The sequence below is a fragment of the Oncorhynchus keta genome, chromosome 1, assembly GCF_023373465.1.
Source record: "Oncorhynchus keta strain PuntledgeMale-10-30-2019 chromosome 1, Oket_V2, whole genome shotgun sequence".
NCBI classification, from domain to species: domain Eukaryota; kingdom Metazoa; phylum Chordata; class Actinopteri; order Salmoniformes; family Salmonidae; genus Oncorhynchus; species Oncorhynchus keta.
In genome coordinates this window covers 38,324,412-38,335,084 of record NC_068421.1, presented here as the reverse complement: position 1 = coordinate 38,335,084, position 10,673 = coordinate 38,324,412, and the positions used below count along the sequence as shown (strand labels likewise).

Sequence of the window (10,673 nt, the reverse complement as noted above, 5' to 3'; positions counted from 1 at the left end):
CAGGGCATGACAGCATGAGTGAAGGCTTTGTTACGAAATAGGAAGCTGATTCTAGATTGAATTTTGGATTGGAGATGCTTAATGTGAGTCTGGAAGGAGAGTTTACAGTCTAACCAGACACCTAGGCATTTGTAGTTGTCCACATATTCTAAGTCAGAACCGTCCAGAGTAGTGATACTCGACGGGCGGGCAGGTGTGGGCAGCGATCGGTTGAAGAGCATGCATTTAGTTTGATTTGCATTTAAGAGCAGTTGAAGGCCACGGAAGGAGAGTTGTATGGCATTGAAGCTCGTCTGGAGGTTAGTTAACACAGTGTCCAAAGAAGGGCCAGAAGTATGCAGAATGGTGTCGTCTGCGTAGAGGTGGATCAGAGAATCACCAGCAGCAAGAGCGACATCATTGATGTATACGGAGAAAAGATTCGGCCCGAGGATTGAACTCTGTGGCACCCCCATAGAGACTGCCAGAGGTCCGGACAGCAGGCCTCCGATTTGACACACTGAACTCTTTCTGAGAAGTAGTTGGTGAACCAGGCAAGGCAAGGCTGTTGAGATGATACAAAAGAGAGGTTGAACAGGCTAGTAATAGGGGTTGCAACAATTTCAGCGGATAATTTTAGAAAGAGAGTGTCCAGATTGTCTGGCTGATTTGTAGAGGTCCAGATTTTGCAGCTCTTTCAGAAAATCAGCTATCTGGATTTGGGTGAAGGAGAAATGGGGAGGCTTGGGCAAGTTGCTGTGGGGGGTGCAGGGCTGTTGGCCGGGGTAGGGGTAGCCAGGTGGAAAGCATGTCCAGCCGTAGAAAAATGCTTATTGAAATTCTCAATTATCACGGATTTATCGGTGGTGACAGTGTTTTCTAGCCTCAGTGCAGTGGGCAGCTGGGAGTAGGTGCTCTCATTCTCCATGGACTTTATAGTGTCCCAGAACTTTTTGGAGTTTGTGCTAGTTTCTGTTTGAAAAAGCTAGCCTTTGCTTTCCTAACTTCCTGTGTATAATTGTTCCTAACTTACCTGAAAAGTTGCATATCGCGGGGGCTGTTCGATGCTAATGCAGTACACCACAGGATGTTTTTGTGCTGGTCAAGTGCAGTCAGGTCTGGAGTGAATCAATGGCTATATCTGATCCTGGTTCCAAATTTTTTGAATGGGGTATGCTTATTTAAGATGATGAGGAAAGCACTTTTAAAGGATAACCAGGCATCCTCTACTCCTTCCAGGATACCTGGGCCTGGTCGATTAGAAAGATCTGCTCACTGAAGTGTTTTAGGGAGAGTTTGACAATGATGAGGGGTGGTAATTTGACAGCAGACCCATTATGGACACAGGCAATGAGGCAGTGATCGTTGAGATCCTGGTTGAAGACAGCAGAGGTGTATTTGGAGGGCAGGTTGGTTAGGATGATATGTTTCGAGGAAAAACGGGAAGGCCTGCAAGCCGAAGAACACCATCCCAACCGTGAAGCACAGGGGTGGCAGCATCATGTTGTGGGGGTGCTTTTCTGCAGGAGGGAGTGGTGAACTTCACAAAATAGATGGCATCATGAGGTAGGAAAATTATGTGGATATATTGAAGCAACATCTCAGACATCAGTCAGGAAGTTAAAGCTCGGTCGCAAATGGGTCTTCCAAATGGACAATGACCCCAAGCATACGTCCAAAGTTTGTGGCAAAATGGCTTAAGGACAACAAAGTCAAGGTATCGGAGTGGCCATCACAAAGCCCCGACCTCAATCCTATAGAAAATTAGTGGGCAGAACTGAAAAAGCGTGTGTGAGCAAGGAGGCCTACAAACCTGATTCAGTTACACCAGCTCTGTCAGGAGGAATGGGCCAGGATTCACCCAACTTGTTGTGAGAAGCTTGTGGAAGCCTACCCAAAACATTTGACTCAAGTTAAACAATTTAAAGGCACTTCTACCAAATACAAATTGAGTGTATGTAATCTTCTGACCCACTGGGAATGTGATGAAAGAAATAAAAGCTGAAATAAATCATTCTCTCTACTATTATTCTGACATTTCACATTCTCAAAATAAAGTGGTAATCCTAACTGACCTTAGACAGGGAATTTTTACTAGGATTACATTTCAGGAATTGTGAAAAACTGAGTTTAAATGTCTTTGGCTAAGGTGTATGTAAACTTCCGATTTCAACTGTAAGTATTCAGACCATTTACTCCGTACATTGTTAAAGTACCTTTGGCAGTGATTACAGCCTTGAGTCTTCTTGGGTTTCACCTGATTTTCTCCCATTCTTCTTTGCAGATCCTCTCAAGCTCTTTCAGGTTGGTTGGGGATCGTCGCTGCACAGGTATTTTCAGGTCTCTCCAGAGATGTTCAATCAGGTTCAAGTCCTGGCTCTGGCTGGGCCACTCAAGGACATACAAAGACTTGTCCCGAAGCCATTCCTGCGTTGTCTTGGCTGTGGGTTGTTGTCCTGTTGGAAGGTGAACCTTTTCCCCAGTCTGAGGTCCTGGGTGCTCTGGAACGGGTTTTCATCAAGGATCTCTCTGTACTTTTCTCCATTCATCTTTCCCTCGATCCTGACTAGTCTCCCAGTCCCTGCCGCTGAAAAACATCCCCACAGCATGATGCTGCCACCACCATGCTTCACCGTAGGGATGGTGCCAGGTTTCCTCCAGATGTGACACTTGGCATTCAGGCCAAATAGTTCAGTCTTGGTTTCATCAGACTCATGGTCTGAAAGTCCTTAGGTGCCTTTTGGCAAACTTCAAGTGGGTTGTCATGTGCCTGTGGAGTGGCTTCCGTCTGGCCACTCTACCATAAAGGCCTGATTGGTGGAGTGCTGCAGAGATGGTTGTCCTTCTGAAAGGTTCTCCCACAGAGAAACTCTGGAGCTCTGTCAGAGTGACCATCAGGTTCTTGGTCACCTCCCTGACCAAGGCCCTTCTCCCCCGATTGCTCAGTTTGGCTGTGCAACCATCTCTAGGAATAGTCTTGGTGGTTCCAAGCTTCTTAGATTTAAGAATGATGGAGGCCACTGTGTTCTTCGGGACCTTCAATGCTGCAGAATGTTTTTGGTACCCTTCCCCAGATCTGTGCCTCGACACAATCCTGTCTCGGAGCTCTATGGACAATTCCTTTGACCTCGGGCTTGGTTTTTGCTCTGACATGCACTGTCAACTGTCAATTTACCACAGGTGGACTCCAAACAATTTGTAGAAACATCTCAAGGATGATCAATGGAAACAGGATGCACCTGAGCTCAATTTCATGTCTCATAGCAAAGGGAACCAGGTAGTTTAAACATTTATTTTATACATTTGCAAACATTTCTAAAAACCTGTTTTCGCTTTGTCATTATGGGGATTTGTGTGTAGATTGATGAGATAATATTTATTAAATATGTTTTTTAGAATAAGGCTGTAAAACGTAACAAAATGTGGAAAAAGTCAAGGGGTCTAAATACTTTCCGAATGCACTGTAGACCCACTATGATGTCTACCTATAGTCTCCACATCCACATCATACCTCCCTATCCCTTTAACTGCCATTCATTGCAAATGTTTGGAAAATAATGCTGACATTTGAAATATAATGAATAGGCCCTATATTTAATGTTTTGATGGCCTCCTGGTACGGTTTACATTGTTACTAGTTATTAACAAATCACCAACCAAGTAACCGACATTTGTGCCCATACAATTCATTTATTTATTTATTTCACACATCAAAGCTAGAGTAACGGAATTGTCAAATAGCAAATAATTAGGAATGTAGCCTACAATAGTTATGAACATCACAGGAAAGTGAGTATTCATTTATTACTGTATATGGCATTTGTCAACCTTTTCATTTACAGTACTGAGTACTCATCATTACAGTAGTTCACTGACTGAATCCAGCAGAGGGCACAACTGTCCTATGGTGTGGCCTTCTCCATAGTAAGTTGCCCTACCCCTGGTCCCAGTTCCTTCTTTATAGTACATAGTGTATTTCTCATTATATATGTATACATATATAAATATATTTTGTCAAAATGTTTGCTATTACTACACAACATAAAAAACACCTTCAAAAACACAATACAGTAAATGCGATTTGAAGTTAGATCAAATAATGAATATGCATTTAGTTAACTACTAAATTACTATATTTCTATATTCAGTGTAAAGCCCACGGAAAGAGGTGTGTAACAGCAGAACAATCAAAACCTCATCTTGAAAAAAATCTCTTCCTGCGAGAGAGAGAGAGAGAGAGAGAGAGAGAGAGAGAGAGAGAGAGAGAGAGAGAGAGAGAGAGAGAGAGAGAGAGAGAGAGAGAGAGAGAGAGAGAGAGAGAGAGAGAGAGAGAGAGAGAGAGAGAGAGAGAGAGAGAGAGAGAGAGAGAGTCAGAGAGAGAGAGAGAGAGAGAGAGTGAGTCAGAGAGAGAGAGAGAGAGAGAGAGAGTGAGTCAGAGAGAGAGAGAGAGAGAGAGAGAGAGAGAGAGAGAGAGAGAGAGAGAGAGAGAGAGAGAGAGAGTCAGAGAGAGAGAGAGAGAGAGAGAGAGAGAGAGAGAGAGAGAAAGAGGCAAAAGAGAGAGCGGGCTTTGAGAGAACGATTGACTTTTCTAAACACAACATTTTCAGACTATATTCACATAAGTACTGTAGATTTCCAGCACTTAAATTCAGACAGAATGCAATAACAAAAGTACACTTGACTTACCTTGAGAGACAGAGAAGACATGAACAGAGTTAACATGAGTGGTGTGCTCATCTTCTTCATGGTCGCCATCACTGCTGTGCAGGGACAAAAATCAGGTTGAGATGGTTTCTATGGCTTCTTTGTTCAAATCAGTTGTCCTATATTTACATGTATTACAATGTAGAGATTGATTGTATTAAACAAAAAATATATGGTTTAGTTATATATTGAAAGTATTTACAGTTCTTCTCAATAGTGTACAAGCAATTCCGGTATCTGTGTTGAAACGTATCCATAGCAGAACATCAATGATCAAATGCTCAAAATAGATTTACAGAACTTCTGAATCGTTTTATTTCCTTAGTACCTGACTTGCATATCTTACACCACCTTTTGCAAAACGTTAAATACAAATGTCATCAGTGAACACAAAACTCACTGTCTAGTGTTCAGTTCAAGAATATTAACACATTGTTTTCATCAGAAGATAAATGTTTCCTGCAATCAGTCATACCATGTACAATATATGGAAAGATCTAGGCAATGGGGACTGTGTAATTGTTATGATTTTTCACAATATCGCAGACAATGAAGTTGGGTTACTTTTACATAACCTTGGGTTACTCCTAAGTCACCATAGCCAACATTGTGTCCTTTCATTATAGAGCTTTGCTTTAATGTGGATTTAGGCCTATACATTCATATCAAGTGTGTTCCTCCATTGTCCTCAACCTTCCATATTTCTATTGTGGATTGTGTTTCAGTGCACCAATGAAATGTCTACAAAAGTATAACCTTTGCATTGAATACATGGAATTGGATTGTGATGGTGCCCATGAACGAATCCTGCACAGAATGTGCATTTAAAAAAAAATCTGGAATAATATTTTGTGTATGAAATCATTTGGAGAAATATGTGTCAAAGGTGAATGGTTCCCCATAATTCTGCACTTTTGGACAGTTGTACTCAAATGTTTTATCATCATGATTAAGTGACTGCAAAGAACATGTATTGATCTACTGGGATTTTTTAAAGACAGACTAACTTTCTGTTTTGTCTGCTTGGAATCAAGAGATATGTATAGTTGTGTCTATCTTTTTGCAGGCAGTCGTGTTTTTTGGATAAATGTATTTGCAATTTTGACGGTATAATGTCGTTTTTATAAATGTACTGTATATGTTTTGAGAAGGCAACTACATTGACTGTTTTCCAACAGGCCACAGAGTTCTGTGTCTTGTGGACTCTGTTTTGAAGATCGACCACATTGTTACAAACAACTGCTTGTACATGATTGAGAAAAACTGTCATGTTGAATGTCTTGTTTGGTGTCAATTCAATAATTCAATGTTAGTTTTTTTTAAAAGTTAGCTGTGAAGTAAATACTTTTTGTTACGCATTAATTAAATAAATGTAAAGACTACATGGTAATGTCAATTGTTGTTTGTTTCAGGGTGTGTATCCTTCTTGAGGAGCATTGTTACTAAGACATGTCCCAGGGGGTGAATTAACGAAAAAAGATAACTCCTCATTTACATTAGATAAGAGTGATAAAAGCAAAATAAATATATACACCCCTTAACTCATCTTCTTCTTCCTTCTTCCCTTCATACACCCATGTTTTAACACAAGTTGTCTACTAACCCTATCTGTATTGTTTTTGGCGTTGCAGTGTGTGAGAACTGTGTTGAGCTGGATGCGACTCTGGTTACCGGGGCTATTTTTGGGGACCTGCTGGTGACAGGAGGGGTCATCTTCATTGTGTATGGCTGGGCTCAGAAGAAGTCTGGACCTGCTGCACCCCAAAAACGTAACGCTGTTACCATCTGATTATCCATCAGCCAACAGTGGCACTTGGTGATAGGGAGCGCTCTCAAATATTTAATTTGACCATACCCAGGACTACTCGACAGCAAAGTATTCACACATCATAAAAATATAAATTCCTCTGTGGCATAGTATTGATCATTTCTTATCGGTACAGCGAATAGTTTATTTATTTACCATCATTTATATTTGGTTTTCACCTTAGAGACGTACCGCTCAGCAGGCCGTGATCCACCAGTGGTGCCAAGTCCTGACTATGAGGTAGGCTGTCGACCACCACCTCTTGTCCATCTCTCCATCTGTATGTTGTGCTTTTATTCCATCCGTATCTCCTACCTATTCTTCATTCCACATCTCATGGTTAGCCAATGTCTGTCAGCATGTTAGGGAGATGGTCTAGGCTAGCTATTCACAATACTTCTGGTGAAGATGCATAAAAAAAGAGTGTTGTTGCAATGGAAACTGATCTGTGAATCTGACTTCAATTGATCTGTGAATCTGACTTCAACTGATCTGTGAATCTGACTTCAACTGACCTGTGAATCTGACTTCAACTGACCTGTGAATCTGACTTCAACTGACCTGTGAATCTGACTTAAACTGACCTGTGAATCTGACTTCAACTGACCTGTGAATCTGACTTAAACTGACCTGTGAATCTGACTTCAACTAATATGTGAATCTGACTTAATTAACAACAACAAATAGCTACAGCAGTCACCTAAAGACTTTATTTTCCCCCTGACAGCCCCTTAGCGTGGCAACCTGCAGCAGAGATATCTACACTACCCACAGGACTGGGTAGACTATCCTCTCACCAGACCACACCTGTTCTCTAGGACCCCTCTGATGCCCTGGACCAGCAGGCCTCAGCTCACCCTGCCACCAAAGAGGAGGGGAGAAGGCTCTGTAGTTCTTAGCTTAGACTTAAAGAGCTTCTTATTTGAGCTTGATGTGTAAAAAATTTGATATCATGATTTAGTTCAAACTATAGTTCAGAATTACTGCAACTAGCGATAATAGTGATCAACATAGTGTTGCTCTGGAAAATAGAGACACAAAGGGAGGAAGATCTTTGTAACGACTTTTAGATGTTTGCTGTACTGAAAAACAACTTGTACATATCTGTGTAGATCAACTGTTGTAAAATGGTATCAATGATTGCAGATGCCAAGTTCTTCCTCCTCACAATGTTAATGTTGCCTGTATATACACTGAGTGTACAAAACACCATCCTAATATTGAGTTGAACCCCCTTTTGCACTTAGAACAGCCTCAATTCATTGGGTTATGGACTACAAGGTGTCGAAAGCGTTCCACAGGGATGCTGGCCGATGTAGACTCCAAGGCTTGCCACAGTAGTGTCAAGTTGGCTGGATGTTCTGTGGTGTTGGACCATTCTTGATACACACAGGACACTGTTGTCTTGCCCATTCACCCTCTGAAGGGCACACACACAATCCATGTCTCAATCCATGTTAAAGCTTAAAAATCCTTCTTTAACCTGTCTCCCTTCAACTACAATGATTGAAGAGGATTTAACAAGTGAAGTCAATAAGGGATCACAGCATTCACCTGGATTCACCTGGTCAGTCTATGACATGGAAAGAGCAGGTGTTCTTAATGTTTTTTGCAGCTAGCGTATTAGCACATATACAGTGGGGCAAAAAAGTATTTAGTCAGCCACCAATTGTGCAAGTTCTCCCACTTAAAAAGATGAGAGAGGCCTGTCATTTTCATCATAGGTACACTTCAACTAAAAAACAATCCAGAAAATCACATTGTAGGATTTTTTATGAATTTATATGCAAATTATGGTGGAAAATAAGTATTTGGTCACCTACAAACAAGCAAGATTTCTGGCTCTCACAGACCTGTAACTTCTTCTTTAAGAGGCTCCTCTCTCCTCCACTCGTTACCTGTATTAATGGCACCTGTTTGAACTTGTTATCAGTATAAAAGACACCTGTCCACAACCTCAAACAGTCACACTCCAAACTCCACTTTGGCCAAAACCAAAGAGCTGTCAAAGGACACCAGAAACAAAATTGTAGACCTGCACCAGGCTGGGAAGACTGAACCTACAATAGGTAAGCAGCTTGGTTTGAAGAAATCAACTGTGGGAGCAATTATTAGGAAATGGAAGACATACAAGACCACTGATAATCTCCCTCGATCTGGGGCTCCACGCAAGATCTCACTCCGTGGGGTCAAAATGATCACAAGAACGGTGAGCAAAAATCCCAGAACCACACGGGGGGACCTAGTGAATGACCTGCAGAGAGCTGGGACCAAAGTAACAATGCCTACCATCAGTAACACACTACGCCGCCAGGGACTCAAATCCTGCAGTGCCAGACGTGTCCACCTGCTTAAGCCAGTACATGTCCAGGCCCGTCTGAAGTTTGCTAGAGAGCATTTGGATGATCCAGAAGAAGATTGGGAGAATTTCATATGGTCAGATGAAACCAAAATAGAACTACTTAATTGTGAGCCACTATGACACAAAGGAAATGTTTGTTTTATGAAGTGTAGTGTCATGCGATTAAAGAGTCTAGCTAGTTTGCGGTTCTTTATCTTCAGTCGGCTGTCATGCCTTAAGCCGCAGATGCCTGCACCCCTTACGCTTACTGGAAATGATGGTGGATGATTGGCCAGGTCTCTCTGTTGCTAATCATGAAGATCTCATCGGAAACACGTCACATGTGAGTGTAGGCAGACTTTACTTACCCGCATCAGTGGAAAGAAAACATATTTTTTTTTGCCTTACACTAACTTTGTGTTGCAAGAATGTAGTGAAAATAATGTCTACTGGATGTATTTAAAAAAAATATATATTTTGACAAGAATAAAGACCTTCTTACGACATTCAAGTGTAGGTGTCTATAGTCGCTTCCTACCGTTTTGTATCATTGAGTGACTGGATAGATCAATCAAGCCCTGCACTTGCACAGCTGATGAATCTAATTATGGTCCAGAGTGAAGACCGAGAACATGGAACGTGCACACCTGGAACTCCGGAGTGAATGATATCTGTTGAATCTGATCAACAGTGGTTCATTTGGAGAATTTGAGTGTTGTGTTAAATGTGTCTGTTTGCAAGTGTGGTTGATTTGTGTGCGTGTGTAGGTCTGTGTGTTTATCTGTGTGTCTGTCTATGTGTAGGTCTGTGTGTGTGTGTGATGTGAACATGGATATGTGGGTGTTGTTTGTGTACGCTGTGAGCTCTGTGTTGTTTGAGCTCTTTCCGTTTGATCTCCTCTCTAAGCTCCGTTAGGAAACCGCACTTTGTAGACTAGCAGAAGTAAACCCCCATAACCACACTCGAAAAGCATCTCATATATCGTGTGCTCCGTTCCATTAGAATATCTGACACATTCAGGCTTCCTGTAGAGCAAACCCTCCACTAAAGCTGCTCTCTGTGTGGTAGTAAATAAGTGGAATAGACAGATCGAAAATAATTACCGACTCACTTAAAGATCTCATAAAAAGTAGGATGAAACCAGAAATAACAAGTCACAATCAGTGAACATGTATTTTGTGACCAACTTTCCATTTAATCATTTATGTTATTTGTATTCTTTTCACCAGGTTAGTCTCGTTGAGATTAAAAAACTATTTTCCAAGAGAGGCCTGGCCAAAATAGAAGCACACACACACACACACACTTTATTGTCCACCATAGATTTGACCCTAGCCTTAAACTAATTCAAGGATACGAGCTCCTGCAATTTAATGTCCTTTTGTATCTTGTTCCAAGTGGAAGAGCAAGAAAACTGGAATGCTTTAAAAAAAAAAATCTACCAAACTCTGTATGGGGACAGTCAACAAGATTACAGTCCTGTGAGCGTAGGCAATTGTTGTCATTTGTCTGCTGGACAATGTAGGTACACAGGTAAAAAGGGAGCTGTCTCAGTATGGCCTGATCAACGAAGACGTAACCAATGACTATGTCTCCGAAGAGCTAAGGAAGGCCAGCCCATTCTCATATAGAGGGTACAGTGATGAGTGAGAGCTTTGGAATTCATAACAAACCTCCTTTTCCCATGGTACACCTGAGTTCATAACAAACCTCCTTTTCCCATGGTACACCTGAGTTCATAACAAACCTCCTTTTCCCATGGTACACCTGAGTTCATAACAAACCTCCTTTTCCCATGGTACTCCTGAGTTCATAACACACCTCCTTTTCCCATGGTACTCC

The 10,673-nt window shown here is 41.6% G+C and overlaps 1 protein-coding gene across 1 annotated transcript; it reads left to right on the top strand.

The window, feature by feature from the left end:
- The first annotated feature begins 4,500 nt into the window (after nucleotides 1-4,500).
- Nucleotides 4,501-9,342, top strand: LOC118384684 (T-cell surface glycoprotein CD3 epsilon chain-like). The gene is made up of 4 exons (XM_035771418.2): nucleotides 4,501-4,760; nucleotides 6,315-6,452; nucleotides 6,675-6,730; nucleotides 7,218-9,342. Exons 1-4 carry the CDS (start codon nucleotides 4,685-4,687, stop codon nucleotides 7,272-7,274), a joined length of 327 nt encoding a protein of 108 aa, XP_035627311.1. The 5' UTR covers nucleotides 4,501-4,684; the 3' UTR covers nucleotides 7,275-9,342.
- Nucleotides 9,343-10,673: the final 1,331 nt, after the last annotated feature.